At 39.4% G+C, this 24,160-nt stretch overlaps 1 protein-coding gene across 1 annotated transcript; it reads left to right on the top strand.

Moving 5' to 3' along the window:
- Positions 1 to 2,451: 2,451 nt before the first annotated feature.
- On the top strand, positions 2,452 to 23,617 carry mmp14b (matrix metallopeptidase 14b (membrane-inserted)). Its single transcript, XM_041803967.1, has 10 exons — positions 2,452 to 3,001; positions 15,239 to 15,387; positions 15,508 to 15,630; positions 17,004 to 17,311; positions 17,654 to 17,815; positions 17,928 to 18,088; positions 18,814 to 18,952; positions 19,109 to 19,259; positions 22,006 to 22,121; positions 22,225 to 23,617. Exons 1-10 carry the CDS (start codon positions 2,903 to 2,905, stop codon positions 22,695 to 22,697), a joined length of 1,881 nt encoding a protein of 626 aa, XP_041659901.1. The 5' UTR covers positions 2,452 to 2,902; the 3' UTR covers positions 22,698 to 23,617.
- The last annotated feature ends 543 nt before the right edge of the window (positions 23,618 to 24,160 follow it).

Genomic DNA, 24,160 nt, shown 5'->3' with positions numbered 1-24,160 from the left:
AAATGATTAAGGAGGAAAAAAACTCCAAACCGTGATTAACCACAGTTCTTGGAAAGCTGAGTTCAATTTCACTGGCCACACTCGGGCCTGATTACTGCCAGATTTGTTGAATCAAGAAATCACTTAAATAGAAACTGTCAGACAAAGTGAAGTAGGCTACAAGGTCTCAGACAGAAACACATCATGCCACGATATAAAGAAATTCAAGAACAAAAGTGATTGAAATCGATCAGTCTGGAAAAGGTTACAAAGCCATTTCCAAGGCTTTGGGACTCCAGCGAACCACAGTCAGAGCCATTATCCACAAATGGAGAAAACTGGGAACAGTGGTAACCTTCCCAGGAGTGGTCGACCAACCAAAATGACTCCAAGAGTGCAACGACGACTCATCCAGGAGGTCATAAAAGAACCCAGAACCACATCCAAAGACCTGCAGGCCTACTGGCCTCAGTTAAGGGCAGAGTTCATGACTCAAACATAAGAAAGACACGGGGCAAAAATGGCATCATGGGAGAGTTCTAAAGCCACAAATTGTAATCCTCAAAATACCCAAAGTTACTTGTCTTCTTTCAAAATAAAAGCAGGTTTGTATCTAAACAGGAAGTCAAATAAATGTGACACAAAATCAAAAATGAAGCGAGCAGCTTTAAATGCAAAATAATGGAATATCAAAATGCATCATAAAGAGGTATTGATTGCAGTTGAGTATAGAAATTCTATGATTAAGCACAATTTTAGAAAATTAATCGTTTAACAGGCCTATAATTTTTTATCATCATAATACAGTATAAGTACATTATTAAAATGACATTTTTATTCTTAAGGATTATTTTTGTCCTTTCCTTTATTTTTTAATAATAATTTTATTTAATCTTTTTTTTTTTTTATTCTTTCCAGTCAGGGTATTTAGATGCTCTGATTCTGGCATTCATACTGTGTAATCTGTGTTCATTATTGATTACAGCTCTTGTTTTAGCATGAATGCAGTATCCATAATCTTTTAAAAATAGTATTGGTATTTTCATTCAGGGAAAGATTTTTTTTCTGTCATTTAGCAGTAAGGACTTTATTATGGCCCAACAAATTAATCAGAAAGGTATCAATGTCACCATTTGATAGACCAAACTAAATCAAAGGACATTGTTAGGGACTGATGCATCACTTCTACGTGGTTATATCCTCCTAGGACCCCGCGTCCACATATGCAGACATTACATTTTTTCTTCTCTATATAATAGTAATCATTTTGGTATTAGAATTCATGAGAAAAGTTTAAGGGATTTGCTTGAAATGCCGGGATAATTTGCTGTTTAAATGTTTTAGGGAATTTGTTTGGAAGTTGTCAAGTTTTTTTAATGGAAATTTAGAGTTTTTTTTTTGTTTTGTTTTGTTTTTTTTTTTTGCATTTCCATGGGAATATGGGAAATTTATTAAATTTATTTATTTATTTATTTATTTATTTGTTTCCATCATTTTCATGGAATTTTGGAGAATGTTTTTGAACATTTCTACAATTTGCCAAGAAATTTAAGGGGGAATTTGCTTGAAATTTTTCATAAATGTGCATGGAATTTTTGGGGAAATTTTTATTGGAATTTTAAGGCTCTATGAGGAAGTTTCACTGAAAGATTTGAGGACTATCTAGAGAAATATTTTGGTACTTTTCATGGGGTACTTTGAAAATATGTAAGAATTTTTAGAAAAATTTTTGATTTTTTTTTTTTTTAATTGTTTGGGTCTCGGAAAGGAAAATTTCCAAGAAATTTTCTGTTCAACGACAAGGCTGATGTATTAATTTATCAGACAAATACGTGGGAGAAACTAAAAAGGCTCTCTGTGCATTAGGGGGCGCAGTTCCCCTTTGTAAACACGGTTTCATGCAGGGCTTCCTATTGTCTGCAGAAAAGTTTTGGCCTGTTTGTGCAGCACTGATTGACAGTCAGCCAATCAGTGCTGCGCAAACAGGCGATCAAACTTATTCCACAGCAGTATTGATTAACCAGTTAATACATTAGTAAGAAAAGAAAGTAGCCTATAAACTGCATGGATTCATTATTCTGTAATCTTAACATTAAAAGTTAAACAGCAGGAAAGTATTTGGTGAAAAAAAAAAAAACAAGTGATTCAGTTGCATTGATATGTGGAGGCAGACTGCTAACACAGATGTGCACGTTCTTACAGCTGCTTTCATACAGTGATCATAAAGTGTTCATAGCTGTTAAACTGTTGACAGAGCCTGCCTCTTTTAGCATATTGTTTGTGTCCACTGTAATAAACTCCTCTTCAATCATTCAGGGAGCATCAAAGCATTTAATAACTATCTCAGCTCAGAGAAACCCGTGCCCAGTTTAATGTGAAGGTCACTAAGTTGATTCCAGCCCTCAGAGGGGCGGGCTGATTTTAGTGGGAGGTTTACAATCCTCCACTTTTCCAGCTGAAGGTCTCCGGGGATATCAAACTACCACGTCTGCAGAGGGGAGAGAGGGGTAGAGGAGAGGGGATCAAAATAACCCGAGTGGAAGATAGAGAAGAAAGGACAGCGTGGAGGAAAGGCAGCTTTATGAACACAAAAAGGCGGCTGCAACATCTGGAGCGACGCGAGAGCTGAGTTTGGACCACAAATACGCACAGGCTGCAGCTCCAGAGACCACGCAGTACTTCCTGCTTCCCACGTCTGTTGCATTAAAAACATAACGCGAGGAGAATGCAAAGACTGGACAAGTAGCTCCTTTTGTTTGAGAATCAGCTGGAAACGCGTCTAGTCGCAGTCAGCTTCGTCCTAAAACTCGTTCACTGGATACGTTTCTCCTTAGATAATGTTCTGACAAATAGAGAAGTCAAGTTCGAGTCAGCTGTTATAACAGGATCCGTCTGTTTTGAGAGCTTTTGGGAGAGGCAGGTGATGGCACCGGAGCTCAAGTCGCTTGTCCGACTGCTGCTGCTGGCGGTGGTGTGGGAGCTGAGCGCGCAGGGAGCGACGGAGCGACAAGTCAACCCAGAGGTGAGGATTATTCACAGATTGGGTGCTCAGTAGTGGGTTAACCATCATGCAAAGGCAGACAGCTGGCGTCTAAATATGAGGCACACGTCTGTTTTTTAATAATCAAACGTATTTTGACTGTAAATTAGGGGCCAAGTAGAAAAAAGAAGCAACAAGTAGAGCTTGATTTTCCAACAAAGTCCATGCAGAGCCCCACCAGCAATGCCCAAGCCCCACATCAAGCAGATTATATTTATGTAGATCCCCACAGACACTGAGACAATGAAATGGTGGATTAGTGTGATAGAAGGGCATGTAAATAAACATTTATGATCTTTGTAAGAAGAGCAGATGTTATCTGGATAATGTATTTTTAGGGGTTACACCTGGCCTACAGACTTACTAAACTATTTCCATGTGGTGGGTTTTAATTCTCCTCTAAGGGAAGATAAGCCAGTACAGTTGGGTATTTGTGCATTTACAGTTTTTATAATTCAGATTCTGGATGTCCTATAGTCCTGTTTCTTTGTTTACTAAAGAAAAAGATGCTTCAAAATGTTTTGTTTGCTTGCTATGATGGCTTTTAGCAAAATTGGGAAGGGCTTTGTGCTGGTCTTTGTGTGGGGCCTTCATGACTAAAACCACCACCAGTGAAGCTTAACAAAAGAAGAACAACATATTATACTCCAATAAATCCAGAAAGGACTTAAACTGAGGGATTAAGCCAGACCTAAACCCAAATTCATGCAGTTTTACTGACAAAACAATGACATGAGACAGATAAATAAACCCAGAGTCTATTGGTTAATATAAAATCCTGACTAAATCCAAAGCCAGATGTATTTAACCTGACAGAAGTGGTGAATCCAGATATACATGTCTAGTATTAATATAACAGCCTAACAAATACAGAACCAAGTGATAAATAAAGTTAGAAACATAAATCTTAAAGCAAGGAATCAATCTAGATCTATAAAAACAGGAACTCCAGATTAATTAATCCCAGATGAAGTCATAAATACTGATAAACAAATCCAGAATTATGACATAAATCCAGACAAATAAGTCCAGAAGCAAGACAAATAAATAAATCCAGAGGGACAAAGCCAGATAAATAAGACCGTAATTAAGGGACAAAGCCTGATGAATGAGTCTTGACTCATACATCAAATCTCCATAAATAAATCCTGGTTTAAGTAATAAATACAGAAAATCAAACCCAGAATTACAGGATAAAGTCTTATCACAAAAGCAAGTAACACATGCAGTTTTATAAATCTAGCATATAAAGGCTGATTAATTCAGAATCAAATCAGGTTAAAAACCAGAATCAAGACATGAAGCTGGAAAAAGAAATCCCATATCAATGATTAAACCTTTAAACCAGATGGCCTAGTGGTTAGACTGTGCTCCATCTGGGCGGATGGCCTGAGGCTCTTTACCCGCATGTTTCTCCCTCACTCTCTTATTCCTGTTTCTAACGCCATCCTCTCTCCTTCTCTCTGAATAAAGGCATAACTAGCCCAAAAATATATGTTTATAAAAAGGCAGAAAGTACAATAAAGGCATAATCAATGTTGAATAGAATAATAGGCAAGATAAATAACCCCAAACAGATTCTTTCAAAAGCGAAGTCACATCTAAGAGCGCTGCATGTAAGGAAGGGTGAACTGCTACTGAACGCTGTTGTTCTGTGGATGTATTTAATGTCAGGTCTGTGCTGCTGACTGGTGATGGACCATGGTTATTCGCTGCCATCAGCCATGTTCGGTTGGCTGAGCTCCTCCTCTAAAAGTGTGGCCCCACTAGACATTTCAGTGCTGCTCATGTCGGCCCAATTCTGCTGCTAAATTATTCTGAATTGGGGCGTTCTTTCAGCAAAAACAACCCTCCATAAAGCAAACTTACTACTTTCGTTTTATCGATGAAGAGTGGTTTTACCTGCCCATATTTGAGATGCAAGAGATCCCAGAATGCAATGCATGCAGCTCATGGCACGAACTGGGAAGGAGACTTTTTAACAGCTTTTCTCCCTCATTGTATAAAAATCCTAATCCAAGAAATGGATATGAATGAATATGAAAAAGTGGTCTGATATGCACACTTTCTGGAGTGCAGGTTTTTATCAAACAGAATCCTCAATTCAAAACAAAAAGTGAGCAGCAGAGTTGGGCAGAGATCTACTCATCGTCTTAGATGTTGATTTGATTGAGAGCCCCCTGGCAGCAGAATTTTGTACATTTAAGGAACAAAGCAAAACAAACGTTTTTGCTGCCAAAAAAGGAAGAAGACTAGGAATTTGATCTTTCTCTGACCTAAATAATTGAACTATGATTATGAATTAAATGGGAACTTAATTCCAGGGCCTTTCAGATGATTAAATTGTGGTTTAGTAGATAGAATCAATGAAGGTTTTCTTTTCAAACGTTGCATCCTGAGGGATAAAGATTTCAGCAGTTGCCTGTTGTTGGCCCAGAGATCTGGGAAGGGCTCTGACCCGAGGTTAAAGGAAGCAGCCCATAATGATGATGGCGCACATGAAAACACTGAGAAATGCTGAGAGGGCAAAAACAGAGGAGCAAGAGAAAAAAATGAAAACACAGAGAAATGCTTGAGCTTGTATTGTGGTCTGGAGAGAGACAGAAGCGATTTTTGTGGGAGTGGAGGGGGGGGATTGATAGTCGTGGGTACAGTTATATTCAGAGGGATGGGGAGAGATGTAATTGTTGACATCTGTCCTCAGTTTAGACTCAGCGGACTGCAGGGAGGTGGGTTTTACAGCCTGAGAACTACTGCAGCATCTCAGCCACGGTCAGTTGTGGAAAAACACCCAGCACAGTTTGAACTCGAACCCAGTACATTAAAGACTTCCAAGAACCAGCTGAGCCAAGGTAGCAGGTCTAAGTAGTGTTGTAGAGCTGTAACACAAAGCTGAAATGTTCCTGTTCACTCATCTTTTAGTCTGCTGCAGCAATCATCCTCCACCACACAGCCAGATTGGCTCTAGGAATTTCTGTACTGCAGGAAGTGACACAGTTACGACACACCTGCTTCCATCATTATCATGGGTAAACACTCGGTGTGTGATGTGAGGAAAAAGAGAAAAAGGGTGATGGGGTTTGCTTACATGCATGCTTAAGAGCAGAGATTCCTAGATGATTTTGGTGGGTCATTCTGTGGCGCCACACTTCTCCCTAATCATTGTGGAACACAAAATTCCAGCTGTGCTAGTGGAAGAAACCAACGTTAACACCACTGACCTACATATGACTGTCAACTTAAAGGCACAATCCAGTTCATTTAAGTTAAATCAAAGAGCTAGAGGGGGGATTTGCCAACCACCACAGTTTATATGAATAAGATTTCCCGTAAAGGAACAGACCTTCAAAGATTTGATGACGTATGAAAGATTAAATGTGACCACGAGCACATGGTGAAACTAGTTCAGCTCTGCTGCAAATATCAATCTATGTCCGGAATCAATGATTTGCAATACTAGTTACAGGAAAAAGCTTGTCCTCCATGAAAACATTCTAACGCAGGAAACATAGCTTACATAGCTGCACAAGCTACATAGCTAATGTAGCTAAAGCTAAGCTCACAAGGCAATTATGTAAGCTAAGTAGCTACATTAGCTTAGGCTATGTTTGCTTAAGCTTATTTCGTTACATTGGCTTACGTAGCTATCATAGCTATGTTAGCTTAAGATAATGCAAGTCTTAATCTGTCTAGATTTCAAGAAAATGCCTGAGATTAACTTGTCATCCAGTGAAAACCAGTTTTGCTATCCTAACTAAATAAGTTTACTTCCAAATAAATCTCACAGCAAAGTGGTCTATAACAGGCTTGGATGCATGTCCTCTTTTCAACAGACAACTTTTAACAAACAAAATGTACTTTTTCCACAAAACCAACCTGTCTGAACCACTCAGAGCTGCGAAGCCACTCATTTTAAAGCAGCAAAAAGAGCTCCAAGAAAAATCTGATGATAAAGGAGTCCAACGGCAAGAGAAAAAAACATCAACAATAAACTAAAGGTAGACACTCTGACATTGGTATAACTATTAAGTTCATTTTTACAGGCTTAATCCTTTAAAAACTCCATCACTGTTCAGGCCTTTGCATTATTAAGAGATAAGATGGGCATGAAATGTTGGAAAGTACTGATCAGCATATATTCGTCTATCAAGATCACGACCATGGATAGAGATGATTTTATATTTGGGCTGAACGATTTTGGAAAATAATGTAATTGCGATTTTTTTCCCCAGTATTGCAATTGTGATTTGATATGTTATTATTCCTTAACTTTCTAATATTCCTAAAACTTCTTTAAAAGTGTCTTATTCTGATGATTCTGACTTGTCTTGCAAATTGGATATGAATTGTTGCATTGAAGGGTTTTTGTCTTTCTTATATTTAATAAGAAAAAAGTACATAAATGAAGAGCGTAGGATGTTTTGTATTGCTTGATATGTCATGCATAACATCTCTGCTGCAAAAAGTTTAAAACTGGTATTTTCACACAAATTTCATGTCAAAGAAATATTGCACCTTTTGCGATTTGAAAATCGCAGCAGGCCATATTGCGATTTAATCTAATTTTTGATTAATTGCCCGGTCGTATTTCATATCCAGCTTCAAAACAGACTTCTAGCTCGCTAATGGTGTAAATGCAACGAGTAGTGGTGTTTTAAAGTCATTCTGTACTGGGAGCATCATCTCATAGGGGACAGCAGTCAAACAGGCCAGGCTTCCCTTCAAAATCTTACATAACAGCAATGAAACTTACGTCTGCTAGTATGACGATGCATATGGAGTGAGCAGTGAATTAATGCAGTTATTTTGTTCTGGTAGCATTAATTTATACGTGCTACATTTTTCTAACCTGGAAAAGATGATGGATTAACCAGATTCCCAGTCTGTTATCAGATCCACCTTGCTAAGTCGCAATCTGAAACATTTGTTCCCAGTCAGAGAATGGCTGGACCAATTGGCGACATTTGAGGAGAATGCAGTGATGGTAAACGATGGAACCAGTGAGTGTAGCTAAAGCTATCTCAGCAGTTTTTGATCGACGCAATTTTTGATTAAAAGGAGAGCAAAGATTCTGAAAGTGTTTATTGGCAAACCGGCACCACTTAGAGAAAAACTATACCGTATCCTGTCCAGCTCATGCTGTGTAGTTTACTCCCTAAGATGGCACATGCTTACTTTGTCATGTGGTGTTTTTTTGTTTTTTTGCTCTGATTGGCCAGTAATAAATGGGGCAGAGAGAACCTTTGTCCAATAAACCTCTAAGGCTTTTTGTCTGATGGATGTGAAATATCCCATGCACATTGCCAGGTGGAAATACAAGCCAAAACTTTCAAAATAAAATCTTAATACACTCCCGGTTAGAGTTAGGGATATGGAAAGCAGGTCAGGATCTACCTGAACTAAGAAAACAAAACTTATCATTTCTATTATAAGCTTCAAGCCTTTAAAACAAAAAAGTAACTATCCTGACCTTAAAATTTTAAACTTTTATAATATAAACATTGTGCTTAGAGAAAAAAGCTAATCCTGCATGAAAACACACTAAAAAGCTAACCAAGCTAAAGCTAGCCACTGTTTGTAAAAGTGCTCCTATTAACATCGCGCACATCCCAATGGAGTTTGTGTCTTAGAAAGATGGTCTGCAGGAGGGGCAGTCTGAGAGCAGCGGTCTGCAGCCAGACCTCTCTTTTAAAAATGGGCTTAACTGTCTCTAAAAACCTGCTTTTGGAGAAGATTTTTGCATATGATGAAATCTGCAAAATCTCCCTTTAATAACGAGTAATGAAACTATCACAGCTATTAATAAATATGTCCAAATCTCACTCATGTGAATGTAGAAATTCAATTTCCTTATTTTAATGTTTAAAAAAAGCACCGACAGATCTTTCTAGACAGACCAGCAAGTTTCAGCTGAAATTTACATCACTGTGTAGGCACAGGGTTGGCCACTGGAAACTGTTGGTCAATGAGTTTATATCAAACAGTGATTCACCTCCTTTGTTTTTGTGACTTATTTTCTATCTAACCTCAGCTTCCTTTGTCTTTACTTGGTTTAACTAGGCAGTGTGTTTTTTATATTTGCATGTTGCCTACACAAACCAACAGATCACAGCCGTAGTTTCAGTGCACGGCTCCTCTACTGAGTAGGATGTTTCTAATTAAAAACAGGTTTAACTAAGTGAGAGGTTTTGTTTGTCAGCTCTGAATCTGTGAGATAAACAGTCGGAGGATGTAAGGATGCAGATGTCATTTCCTTTGGGCTCTGGCAGAGAAAGGAAGTGGTCAGTGGAGTTTTTCAGCTAAAAACACCTTGGTGCGTCAGCAACCACCTGCATGTGACACACACACACATGCTCTCTCAAACGTGCACGGGTCTTCCCTCTTAAACACGCAGAGAGGGATGGCATTCTGCTGAGGTCATTGACTACAAAGGAAGATAGATGGACATTAAATGGGATGATTAAAGCAAAGCAAAGAGGACAGTGAGGAGGCTGTTGTAGCGAGAAAGGGACCCATTGTGGTGTGGGAGTGATGCAATCTGGGGAAAAAAGGACAGTTGGAAAATGAAGCAATTATTCAGCTGAATAGGACAGGATATATATCATTGCTGTTATGGTCACATTCTGTATGCCTCTCTTTTCAAACTTATGGGGGGAATTCATATTGGGTTAATTGCTTGTTTTATGCATGTCAAATCTTGATTTCTTTGTAATTGTCCAGAGGAAGACAGAAAGGAAGGGAGTGTAGTTTTAGACAAAAACCACATCCTGAAAATCACAAGTGGGTGGCCTGAAGGCAGTCGCCCTCAGGAAAGATAGGAGGTGTCACAGGATATAAGGTAATGCAAAGTCATTACCTCATTTCCTGTTCATAAAAGAGGCAATGAGCACAATTAAGAGTTAATTCTCCCTCATTTTTTACAAAGAGAATCCTGTCTTTCAGATTTGCTCTGGGCTGACTTAATACTCACATGACACTGGCAGAGCTGTGCTTTTTTCCACTCTTTTGTCACCGAGTCTTATTGGTGTTGGCTGGAGAAATCTTGTTTTAATAGACAGCATCTGGTGGAATTCGACACACATACACAGATGCACACACTCAAACATTTTAAGACTTTTTCTACATGAGTCCTTGCCAGAGGGGTCTGCAAACCTATAAATACCTTCCTTGAGGAACAGCATTAGCAGCGGGTAAATGTTCCTGTGCAGAGAAAGATTTAATTATTTTTTCGACATGATTATACATGCTCACATCTCGGTCACACTCAAAAATACACACAATCACGTGCTAACAGCCAATAACAAGCTGTTGCAAGCAAAGTGGGAGCAATAATTTCATATGTTTATGGCATCTGACATAATACTGCAGCTCTGGGCAGAGTGAGTCGATGTGTAATTAACAGCTGTGGGTGTCTTTGTGTATGCGCTGTATACCCAGCATGCTTCAGTTGGACTCCCATCGCTGTTGACCAGAGTTTCTTTCCATTGGCGCTCACCAAACGGAACAACTGACTCCCTTTCTTCTCTGAAATCCAATCCCTCCCTCTGCCTCTCTCATCCTATGTAAAAAGAGCGCCCTGCCCCATCACATGCATAGCAACCGTTGTTTGATTCGTGTGTATCTTCCATTAAACAATAAACTCACATCATGGCATGGAAGCCAGCTGTGCCCTTTACCTCAAAATCCTTGAAATGGCTTCCTAAAATAAGTACCTACAGTGAAAAATCAAGCAATAAAAAGGAGCAGTTTTAAGCAGACTATACAAAATCAGCAGTTTCTTAAACAGGGTACTCTTCTTTAAGTGGTGCTAAAAAGTTGTCTGGGGTTATGTGGAACAATTAAAGAAGCTCAGCTGATTAAAAATAAAAGAGAAGGGAAATTATGACTTAAATTAAGTCTTCATAATGTAACAACTTCAATGTGTGAGCACTAATTTAAGGAGTGCAGGGAAAGTAGAAAGCAAAGCACGCTCTGAAAGAAACACCAATGCATAGCTAATAGCTAATCTGTTTATGCATTGTTCTTTATTTTACTATTGGAATTTCCTTTGTTAAATGTACTCAGGGAAGTAAACAGGACTGAGAACCTTGCTGCAGACATCAGAAATCCATACATGCATGTGTAGTTCACATAGTGAATGCACATTAAAGTCTCAGATTTTGATCAGTAAATGGAGAGAACTCAGTGATGAAAACTCTTCTTCTTATCCTTGTCTTCACATAGTTTGAAAGTTAACAGATTTTCAATTTAAAATTATCGACTGCAATGTTTGTGTTCAATTTGAATATTTAAAACAGAGCAATAGTGGCTATAACTGATCCTATAAAATGTTAAATCTGAAGTTAATTTTTTAATCATTGTTTAAAGTTCAACAATATTCTAACGTACGGGTTTTTCCCAGCTTTTGTTTGGATTACTGAACAACTAACTTTATCATATATGAATAAATCCTATATTAAAACATGGGTCGGTATTTGGACAGTTGGCTTCTCCATTAAAGGCTGTAAACTCTTGATTTCATTACCAACTAAAATAAAACTAATCACATGTTTAAAATCTTTCAAATCAAAAGTCCAGTGCTGGCTGAAAGCAAACCAGAACTGTTCTCATTTTTAGATTGCCATGTTTTAAAATTGTATTCAGTTTTTTGTGGTTATTTATTTATTGCTTTCTTATTCTGTTAACTACTATGCCTTTTTATGTTGTACTTTTCATGAACTGTTAACTTGAAGGCCCAACAAGATTTAGAAATAAGCTAGCAATAAAGTCTCTGTGCAGCACATCAGCGTCATGCTCTGTAATGAAAATATGTTAAACTGCATCGTCCCCTTTAAATAAAACTTAATTCAAATGTACGGTTTGCATGGCCTATCTTGCTGTCACTCCTCCTCTAAGAGCGATGGCTGATAGCCGTGGGTGGTGATTCTGCTGGAACATGTGCCAACAGAAGTCAACCGTGAAAAACACGTGTATTTATGGATGTCTGATGTCTGCAGCCAGGTGCCTCTACAGTAAATCTGCAAAATAGCTAGCTAGCTAGCAAGTTCTGTTTAAACTGTCAAAATAGCTTGAAGTTGAAACTAAAGTGTTAAAATAGTTACCTAAGTAATGAACTGTTAATTTTTAAAATTTTGTAAGAAAAAACAAAATGACATTGGATTAATTTCAATTAATTAATCTCAGTAGGGAAAAATGTCATTACAAAAACTATTCTGATTAATCGACTAATTGATTCGAACTCACGTCAAAGTTCTTTGTGCTCTTAATTTCTATAATTTGATGAATAAAATCCACTTTCCATAGATTAACAACATCCTAGATTGACTAGTAAGTGTGTGGACCTCAGTAAACCATGATTAACCTGATTAAATTTGACAGCCCTACCATAAATCAGCTGTTAAAAAGTTCCTGTAAAACTATGTAGAAACAGTGAAATAAATAGCTTGAAGTTATGTTTAAAACAAGACAGTTTAAAATAACGGGTACAGTGTCAAAACTGCTTAAAATAATGGCTAAAGGTTTAAAAAAGCTTTATGTAGAGAAGAACTGATTCCAGTTGTATGAAACAGTTCATATGCATTTGGATCAGAAAACATAGAGAGCCTGACACCAGTCAGGGCCATGCGAGCTGAAAATCAGCCGATTCAGTGCATCTATCAGTTCACCTAGCTGTTATTGATGGTTAAGTGGTTTGAGTATTTAAATCATGGACAAATAGCTTAAATAGAAGGACTGAACCGAGGCGATACTGGTTTTAAAAATAACCTCAGAAGTTAGCTCCAAGTGAGGATAAACTTGTAACATGGTTGACTTTAAGTAATGGATAAATAAATAAAATTATGGCTCGTGAATAAAGCAGTTTTCAAGTTGTGTGGCACGGTTGACCAAAAAGGTTTGGAACCACTTCTTCAGCTACATCAAACGTCTGTACGAGCTTGGGCTGTCATCTCCCACGCCACAGTAAATAGTGACCATTTCCTGTTCCTGCTACTGCTGGAGTTACTCAGCCCATAAATGTGGTCAAAAAATAGCAGAGTGCAACAGTGAATAAGACTTTGTCAAGTCAACCAAGGGAGCCATGAAAGAGGTGTGGGAGCCTTAAAGCAAAGAACAACTGCTCAGTGTCACTCAACAGCAGTCTTTTGACAGAGCTGAGAGCTAAGTTGGGATTTAGTCGAAAAGAAAACAAAGTAAATGTGTAAAATACAAGACTAAGGGTCTTAAGTACAGTCATCAAGCAATGAACACTTTCTTTTCTAGCATTCACACTGAAGTGAGTCCAATTCTGAGATGCTGAAGTTTGGGTTTCCCGCTCAGGATGTGCTGTAACAGTAGCGAACAGTGCGTCTTTATGTGTCCGCTGGAGCTCCATGGGTGAGTCAGAACCAGAAAGGGCTCATTCAAGGGTGAAGTCTAAACACAGAGACCTCCATGTCTCTTTAGGATGGACACCGAGGGAGAGATTAAGTCTTCAAAACGTCACGCTGCCATTCACTCCAGGCCAAACTCACACAAACACAATCATGCCTAAATACAAACCCGCAGCCCTGAGCAGATTATCTATGTCAGCACTGCTTGCACTCGTTTGCTGTGCATTGTAAGTGGAAAAATGCTGAAACATTGCATTTAGCAGCAGATATAGAGCAATAATTGAGCGAATCTGGGTGTGGTGGTTCATAAGTATTTGCCCTGAGGACTTTGGGTTTTCCAAAAGACAGGGATGAGGGAGAAGACAGAAGAAGGGGTGGAGTGATGAGGGGAAGACATGGACGTGGGGGGAAGAGTTTGACTTTGAGGTTTGGATGCAACAAGGAAGAAATTCCCAGTTAAATTACTGACTGACGCTACTGCCCGGCTGGAGACATCGGCTGAGGTTGCCCAAGGCCTGAGTCTCACCCTGGGACACTCCCTCTTTTTCTCTCCTCTGTCTCAATATCCTTCTCTCCAAAAACACCACCTACACCTTTAGTTTCTAATCAGACGATTCAAAACAATTAACAGATCACACTGAGTTATGTCACATCTTGTCTTGGCATGCAAGCGAACCTCTTCCCTACAGAAAAGTAAGTCCATGTCCAAAGAAACATCCTTAAATGGTTCTCAACTAGTGGGCCGGGACTCAAAAGTCAGTCACAGAGCTATAGGAACACGAACCAGGCAGAAAAAAGTCTACAAAGCACTTTTAAAGTGTCTGTTTTGTTTTCTATCATGCTCTCCACATGCCCTCTACTGTCTGGGGTCTGAAATGTTGCAGTAAATAGATCTGATTGGGTGAAAAGTTTTAGAAGTCTCAGCTTCTTTAAACCCATATTAGGTGGTGGGTCTTGAGACCAGACCACTAGAGGACTGCTGTCCTAAATGTGCAGAACAAGCTGACAAGGTAAACGTATTCTGAAGAATATCAAAGCAGTCTTGGTTTTTACTGCGTCTACAATAGCCTCAGTGTTATTTTTCAGAGAGGGAAAGAGTTCAGGAGAAACTGTGTGGGAGAGGTGCAGAGCAAAGCCGCTGGCACAGGTCCAGATGTCAAACCAGCACCGCAGAAAAATGGGTTTCCAGGGGAAAGTAAGGTCAAGCTTAACCAAGGTTCTGGAGGCTTAAAAACTCAGAGTGACCACTGTAATATATGATTGAAATGACATTCTCAACATCAGGTTTTATCGTCACAATCTGCACTGACACTGAGACACAGAAACTAGTTAATCTTCAACCCCTTGGGAGGCATTTCCTCATTTGTTATTTGTTGAAACCTGAACTGTTTTGTATTCTTTTGGGTTGACCTCACTCAGAGTCAACTGTTTCTCCCCTGGGAGCCAAAACTTGATGGTTGAATAGCTTTTACATGTCGTCATTCAATGGAGGCACGCCAGGTGCTTGAAATAATGATGGTCAAAAAATCCAGATACAAAAACATGGGATAATATTATACAGGAGCTTATTTTCACAGTCCAAGAGGAATGTGTTATTGCTGCAGTCAGATCAAAACATCCAGCACTTGTTGCAGTAACTTATAATCAACACCATACCAAATAGTTCCTTTACCCTGATTCAGCTTCGTAAAACAGCAAAATAAACAGGTGAGGTTTGATGTGTTTTTGGTTTCTGTCTGTTTCTGATTTAACCTTAAATTCTGCATGGCAAGACTGGAGTTTCCTTGGTTTTATTTTGAAAAATGTCTTATGAGTCACACTGTTTTCTCCCTTTTGGTTTGCTTTTCAGTCATGGCTGCAGCAGTATGGTTACCTTCCCCCAGGGGACTTGAGGACACATGCCCTCCGCTCCCCCAACTCTGTCACCTCAGCTATCACCGCCATGCAGAGGTTCTATGGCCTCACCATCACCGGCACAATCGATGCCAACACCATCGCGTAAGCACTTTGAAAAACAATTATTCTGCATAAAGTTGAAGCACAGACTCCAAAGAGGGCCATTATAGAACTACAATCATTTTTAACTTTGTTTTTAATGAACTGTCTTGTCTTCTGCAGGGCTATGAAGCGACCGCGCTGTGGTGTGCCAGATAAATTTGGTGCTGAGTTGAAGACTAATCTGAGGAGGAAGCGATATGCCATTCAGGGTCTGAAGTGGGATAAGAACGAAATCACGTTCTCGTAAGTTTGCAAAACTCTAAGAGAATGTCCAGCACATTCAGGGATATGACAGAACAGCACCCTAAGATATTTAACTCACACTGAATGTTATGGTGTTCCAATACCATTTTCTTTCTGATACTAAACCAACACATCAACCTCTAAGATTATTATGATTAACATGCAACTACAATAAACATAGAAACAGTATGCAATGATGTGCAAATCTCATAAACCCACATTTATTCCCAGAAAATCATAAACAACATAACAGAGAATGGTCAAAACTCATGAAAATATCAGCTCATCTTGAATTGAAAGGCAGGAATACATCTCAAAAAGTAGGGACAGGGCAACCAAATGCTTGAAAAGTAAGTGGTACCAATGAAAAACAGCTAGAGGAACATGTTTTCAACTAATTAGATTAACTGGCAACAGGTCAGTAACATGACTGGGTATAAAAGGAGTATTTCAGAGAGGCAGAGTCTCTCAGAAGTAAAGTTGGGAAGAAGTTCATCATGCTGTGACAAACTGCTTCTAAAAATTGTGGAACAATTTCAGAAAAATGTTCTTCAATACAAAGACCTTGGATACATTCTACCATTTACAGGTCAGTACTGAATGCCCGCGATCATTGGGCCCACAGGCAGCATGATTCATGACAAGCATGATTCTGGAAATCACTGCATGGACTCAGGAACACTTCCAGAAATCATTTTCAACACAGTGTGCCATCCCATCCACCTATGCAAGTTAAAGCTGTATCATGCAAAGAAAAGCCATATATATATAAACATAATCCCTGGGCCAAAGCTCTTTTAAAATGGAGCAAGGCAAACTGTGGTCAGAGATGTCTTACTGCCATAATTCAAAATGAGCTAATATTTTCCATGAAATGGTAAAATGACCCAGTTTCAACATCTGATCTTGTGTTTTTGCTCTATTGTGAATAAAACATGGGTTTATGAGATTTGCAAATCATTGTGATCTGTGTTTTTACTCACAGTCCAATCTTTTTGAAAACTGGGGTTGTAACATGCATAATGTTGGTGTGAAAACACGGATTGCTGACATTTTGTTTGCTTTAAAGGCCATTTCACTCCCCTCTAGCCATACAAGGTTTTTGTATGTTGTTGTCAATCAATAATTTGTCTGAAACCAGCTCATCTGGCAGTAGGTTTATAAGCAGTCCTGCATTCTAATGGGGTCAATTCAGAGTCTGAGAATGGATTTTAAACTCTAGTTTTCACACCGTTAGACAATGTGAGAAACAAACTTGATAAAATGCCTATTGAGCAGTTGATATAGTTTCCAACAGGGATGCAATAACATTGTCTCACATTTTTCCACCCTCTCCATTCTGTTTCCCACGCATGCAATTATACGTTCTTCAGTATACAGAACTACACCCCAAAGGCCGGCGAGTATGAGACCCACGAGGCAATCAGGAAGGCCTTCAAGGTGTGGGAGGGTGTCACGCCACTCCGGTTTAGAGAAATCCCCTACAGTCACATACGGGACAAGGTGGAGAACTTTGCCGACATTATGATCTTCTTCGCCGAGGGTTTCCACGGTGACAGCAGCCCATTTGATGGTGAGGGGGGCTTCCTGGCCCATGCTTACTTCCCTGGCAATGGAATTGGAGGGGACACCCACTTCGATGCAGCTGAGCCATGGACTACTAGCAACCGGGATTTGTCGGGTGAGGCTCTGACATTTTGATAAATAAGGGATTTTTTTTTTCTTTGCTCTGTTACAGGAAACACAAGTAACAACATGCTCCGTCTTGTCTCAATACTTAGCAGAGACTGAGTGCTCTGGGCCATGTTGATCCTGCACAAATGGAGAAGTGTTTCTTTTAAGAGGGCAGCTGTGTTAGTCAGAGACACATCTTCCCATGACATCGATCTATTTTTGATTTTCTGATGTGCTAAAGTTTTGTTTGAGTCACAAAAAAATGGGAAACTGCAGCAGTTATTCCCTTTTCATTTTGTGTCATGTATTAGGGAGGTGAAAGACTTAAATGGTGTTAACTTTGTTTCAGGTAATGATATCTTCCTGGTTGCGGTGCATGAACTGGGCCATGCCCTGGGTCTGGAGCACTCCAATGACCCTTCAGCCATCATGGCTCCCTTCTATCAGTGGATGGACACTGAGAGCTTCGAACTTCCTGATGATGACCGAAGAGGCATACAGCAACTTTATGGTGAATATCAGCCATCCAGAATTTTTAGACCTATTTCCAAGCTATGCAGACTGTTGACTTCACGGATGTTCATTCAACAAGAGATAACTTTTACATGTTCTTGGTTCCACAGGGTCTAGCTCAGGTCCGAAGCCCCCTCCTGTTACACCCCGTATACCACACCACGACCCCCAGCCCACGTATGCACCGGACAGGCCTCGATTTGGTCCCAACATCTGTGATGGACATTTTGACACCATCGCCATCCTTAGAGGAGAAATGTTTGTGTTCAAGGTAAACCTTCACAGCCTTTTTGGAAATTTGTTGATGTGTTCATTTGACTTCACCTGGCATCCATTGCATGGGATATATTTCACGTTTGTCTGGGAGACCTCTCACATAAAGTGTTTGGGAAGGGCCGGACTTTTAAAAAAATTCTTGGCAGGTGACTGGACGAAGGTTCTTCATTATCGGCCAATGAGAGTAACAAGGCAAAATGAGGTAGTAGGCATGCACAGCTTCAGTAAGCAACATAAGTCAGCAGGTAGGCTCAAAGTTTTCAAACAGTGAAGCTTGTTAGTGGATAAAACTTGTGCTGAGGCTAGTTGGGAGAAGTGCACACATCTTCCATGCTAAGAAAAGCTTTCAGTGTGGTACTCTGCTTCTCTATCAGTAAAGACAATCTGCCAAATTCTGGTAAAAACTGCTACTAAAGCTACATCCAAGTTAATCGCTTCACCAGCAGCCATTGTATTTACCAGCTTACAGTGCAATGTAAACTGCAGTTTCTTCTGATAAAACTGCTACTCACTTCCACTACGTCTAAACCCTGCCCATAGTTACCCCCCCCATTCTCCTTAAATAGTCTGATCCTTTCTCAGACCTGGCACAGTCGTTCCAGCTTGGAGCTTTGCAAGATGGATTAGCCTGATTACACACATGGGATCTGATAAATCCATCTGCTTTGCAAGGTTAAGGTTTGTCTGACAAGTTTGTGATTGATATTTTTTGTCTCTCAGGAAAAATGGTTCTGGAGGGTACGTAACAACCACGTCCTGGATGGATACCCCATGCCAATTGGTCACTTTTGGAGGGGGTTGCCTACCCATATCAATGCAGCTTTTGAAAGGGAAGATGGGAAATTTGCCTTCTTTAAAGGTGAGTTCAGCTTTAGTATGTAAGGGATACATGTTTTTTAAAAATCAAGTGTTCCCTTTAAAAGCAGGGAAATTAGCAACTTATTTGTTTCTTCATTTGTTTTCGTTTCTGTGTTTCCCCCGTCCACTGTCTTACTGCCTTTCATTTCCTTTCCAGGTGACAGATATTGGCTATTTACTGAATCAGTTCTGGAGCATGGTTATCCGAAGAGTATAAGGGAAATGGGCACCGGGCTTCCCAATGATCGGATAGATGCAGCTCTCTACTACACCCCCACTGGACAGACATTTTTCTTCAGAGCAAACAAGTTAGTCATCTTTGTGTTTCTAGGTCTTTGTGATTATGTGTGTACAAACTGCCAAAGAGAAACTGTGCTGATGTTTAGAAACTAAAGATTCTGAAGAAAATCCAGATTTTACCTTAAAAGGTCAAAACACTTCTAGTCAGTAATTATTCTGAAGTACAAACCTTCCTCTAATGGATACAACAAAACTAACCTTGGAGCTACAAATCTTGCTCAGCGTCTCCATATTTATATTTACACCATAGTCATGGTTATAAAAACACTAGGTATAATGTGGCAATCAGAAATTACAGTGCAAGCAGCCACCTACATAAACAAAGTCCTCTGTACAAGTGTATACTTGTACTTTTAAAATATACCCGAGATTGCACATGCCCAGTGACCAGACATGTTTATTTCTTATCTTAGTCATTTCAGACCTCGTCTGCCTCTTTGTAAAGAGATCTCATATCCATCCGTCACATTTCTGCAGAAACAACACTAATTTTGTAGTCTGTCTAGTGGTTTAGTTGAACTGTAACAGACTGAATCATACGTTTTCAGGGTCAAGACCAAGTCTCAAGTTATTCAAGAAAAAGACAACACATTTTTGCAGATAAAGTTAAATATGAATTCCATGGAGCTCAGGTTAGATCCCAAGACATTAAAAACAACTCCAAGCCAAGTCCTGATATTTCTTTAGGGAATGGGAAGCCATGTCTACAACATGTGCCAAAAATTCTCAAGGTATGTCACAAATCCCCCAGAGCAAGTCTAAGACAAGCTTGATCTAGAATCTACATAAGGATGAGTCCATTTCCAGGCCATTTGGGACAAATCTGTCAGAATAAGTCTCCAACCAAAGCACAAGTCTTGGTGATGTCTCAAGTCTTTCTGTTTAAAATTGAATTGAGTTTCCACTCAAGTTTTAATCTTAACAGTCTGTGACAGAAATCAAGGGCTTAACTTAAGTTTAAGGGTAAGTCTGTGAGAAAGCTCAAAACCTTTGGCTGAACAAGCCTCAAGGCTTTTAGAGCTCATCCTAGTCCGGCAGAACATTTGAGAAAAGTTCAAGTCAAGACTCAAGTTTGTCAAAAGCAATTTGAAGTAGAGATGCATAATATTGGATTTTTTGCCATTATCTGATATGCCGATATTTACAGATTAATTTTAGCCAATACTGATATTGATACTGATATTTGAATATGTATTTCGGCCCTAAAACTTCAGTTCTTTAAAGACATTTTGATGTATAAGGATGAACCAAGAAACAAACTTGAGCAGTTAAAACACACATTAAAGTTTAAAGATTGAGAATGAGCAGACAAAACCTCAACTGATGTAGGTCTGTTGATCCAGCCTAAAACTTCACAAACTTATTAGTAGAAATGCCAAAAATTTACAGTTGATATATGCAGAATGTCACAGCCAAAATATCACTTTGAATTTTTGGCATAAATTTTGATATCTGCCGAAACTGATATTGCCAAGACAATTGAATAAGTATTATTTTTTATCTCAAAGGTGGATTACATCCTACACTGCTAAGACATGAGCTGTCATCGTCATACGTAGTCACAACTGTTACACACTGCATGCACTCTGAAGAGATTGTAAACATTAATGGTTTACAGCTTCTCTCCATCATTAGGCCATAATCATTCATTTAAAGATTGTAGATTACATATGTATTGAAAAGAACCATCAGTTAAAGACAAGTGACCAGTCAAACTGGACAAAGACTGGCATGCAGTTGGTATGTTCTTCCCAACTACTGTGCCGTTCGTTAGCAGGAATACAGATATAAGATGGTACCACAAAAGTACTACATTGTGGACTTTGCTATACATAATAGAAATCATCATGTTGGAAAACAGTTCCCTTTCTTAGCTCTTGGAGGAGGACCCCCCCAAATAGACTAATATACGAATGTGACTTGTACTACTGGACTTTATCTATCTGCAAGGGAAAAAAGGCTCAAGTCTGTTTGAAAAATACCTGAGTCCTCAAAGTGTAAGACTGAGCAATGCCTAGATTCATTTCAGTTTCAAGGCAAGTTATGTCCAAGCCAAGCTGTAAGTTTGTAGGACAAATCAAAATTTCAGTTCATAAGAACAAGTCCGAGTTAGACCTTGGGTCAGTGTGGTAGGTTTGCATCAATTAATATGTTTTTCAAAAGCAAACATGACATTTATCCAATCCTCTTAATTTATAAATCTGAAGTCTGGAAAACAAGCCTGGTCTTTTAAGACTCTGAACCAGGCCTCATGATTTAAGGGTTGGTTCAATGAAGTGCTAACTGTAGGGGAATACAAAGAAGAAACTGGCGTAACTGATGGTCTGACTCTGATGAAGACGCAGTGTGCATCATTATTTTGGTCCTTTACACCTGTGATTTGTGTGCTCGAGTTTCTTCTTTGAATTATCTACAGTTGAATCATCCCTCGAACATCTTTGGTCAGTTCCTGAGAAAAAAGACCTCCTACCAACCAACCTTTAGTCCAATCAATTTTAGGCAACACCAAGTCAAAACTTTGGTCTGGTCCTACAAGTTTGCAGTCCACTAGGTCAAGCCCAAGACAAACAGAAGATATGAGTTTCTCAGAAAAAGGCTTGATCAAGTTTCATGCCCTTTAGATCAAGCCCCAGACAAGTTAAAAGTCTATATGATCATTGAAAGTTAGGATGCAGGTCTTTCAGGGCTCAGATGTAACAATGAACTTATCTCAGACTTTCTTCCCTTAACCTTTCTTTTTCCATTTTTGTTTAGATATTACCGTTTCAATGAGGAATCTAGATCTGTAGATGCCGGCTATCCAAAATCTATCAGCACATGGCAAGGAGTGCCTGAAAACATCAAGTCAGCCTTCATGAGCAAAGATCAAGGTAAGGGTGTAGGGTATAAAATGTGTACTGATGTTTGTTGCAGTTGCCCTTCCTGAGCTCAGGTTTGTTTCTCACGTCTCTGCTCAACCTCTTTCTCTTCTAGCATACACCTACTTCTACAAAGCCAACAAGTACTGGAAGTTTAACAACCAAATGATGCGTGTGGAGCCTGGATATCCCAAATCAGCCCTTCGAGACTGGATGGGCTGCCCCAACGAAGACCCTAAGACGGACGGAGGAAGAGGTGGAGGCGGACACGACAAGGACAAAGAGAGGGAGAAGGAAAAGGAACGTGAGGATAAGGACAGAACCAGGGACAGAGAGAGGGAGAGAGAGAGGGAGAGAGAAAAAGAAAGAGAGAGGGAAAAGGAGCCAGAGGAGGATACAGAGGTGATTATTATTGAGGTGGATGAGGACGAAGGGGTAGGTGGTGGCAGCGGAGCAGCAGCAGTGGTTCTGCCGCTGTTCCTGTTAGTGTGTGTCATTGCAACGCTGGCAGCTTTGGTGTTTTTCCGTCGGTACGGTACCCCACGCCGACTCCTCTACTGCCAACGATCTTTACTGGACAAGGTTTAGATGGAGGAGGTGGGGAAGGAGTGAGGAGGGGAATACAGGGAGAGAAAAAGAAATGAGTGAAAGACTTATTGAACAAAGAGCAAAACAGCAGGAGAGAAAGAGAAAACTGGAGAAATAGAAGGAAGAGCTAAGACTTGCATTTTAATAAATTTGTACCACTGCCAGATTCCTTCTGATCTATCTCTAAACCACTCCGTCCTTTCAATGTTTCTTTTTCTCTCCGTCTGATGTCTCTGCTTCTCTCCTCGTGTTGTGACGCCAGCTCATTGCTGTTTGTTTTAGCCTTTTTCAATGCCCTATTTTTAGTTGTTTTTTTTTGTTCAGTGGTCAGTGTTTGTGAATTTCCGCTTTGAATCTGCATCTTCATGACGCCCATTCTTGCATGTTTCTTTTGAGTAAGCAAACAGTGTTTGATTGCTTTTTCTTCCCCCTTGTTAGCTTAGACATACTTGCATTGACACAAACATTTGGAAACCACAGTGACATAGTCATTGTGTTTCTTAATCTTCCAGTAAAGTCATATGTCAGAGCCAATATAGACCATAAAAGGGAAACAAAACATTAGCTCAAGGCCTCGTGAAGAATGAGATCATCGAATCAGAGTAAAGCAATAAATGCAACTGTCTTTTCCCTTTTTATATCAATGTCTTTAGAGCTGTTTTTTATAATAAATGATGTTGTCATTATTATTATGACTATAACTATTATTTTTGTTGTCTTCTGTGTAAAGAATGTGTTTTTGTACATTGTCATTAAAACGTCCTGCTGGACAGTGACATACAGTTGAAAGTGGCCTTAATTTTATATATGTGGGGACAGTGAATGGGGAAAGGGAATATGTATTGATGAAACTTGATTGTTTTTTTTTTTTTACCTTGAATCCATCTCAAAATGAAAATAAATTGAAGATCTGAAAATGACTTTTTTGTCATTGTACTTGTTTACAGCTCTCTAATCATGGTGCTACACTACCAGTCACGGGTTTTAAGAAGTTAGACAACAATAATGATTCTAGTGACAATGATAATGATAATATATTAGTTTTCTCAATAAGATGTGCATGTGTGTTCTCATATTTTTAAGCTTTTCTTACAAAATAAAATAATTTCAAAAGGCTTCCTGTGCTTTGTCAATCAGTAAGTCATTTACTTATGTTCCCTTTCATGCAACCATTCTTTTAGCTGAGCATCAGCTATTCATTCTCATAGAAATCTGGCTTAACAGCTTTTCCTGTAATCAGACTCTTTACCTGGACTCTGCAATTTCCTCTCATATCTCTGTCAGCGCTGCGCTGTCTGGTCTTCCCCAGTCATCCTGGACCTCCAGGTTTCTTGCTCCCCGACTGCACCACTCTGCGTTACTGGGGCTCTGGAAACTGGCAGGCGAGAAACTGGGTCGGAAAAAAATGAGCAGATCCAAAGCCTAAGCAGAAACAGTGATGAGGACGAGTGCGTGAAGCCATT

This window comes from Cheilinus undulatus, linkage group 13 (assembly GCF_018320785.1).
Source record: "Cheilinus undulatus linkage group 13, ASM1832078v1, whole genome shotgun sequence".
NCBI classification, from domain to species: Eukaryota; Metazoa; Chordata; class Actinopteri; order Labriformes; family Labridae; genus Cheilinus; species Cheilinus undulatus.
Note: the sequence above shows the minus strand (reverse complement) of the source record. Positions and strands in the feature narration are given on the sequence as shown.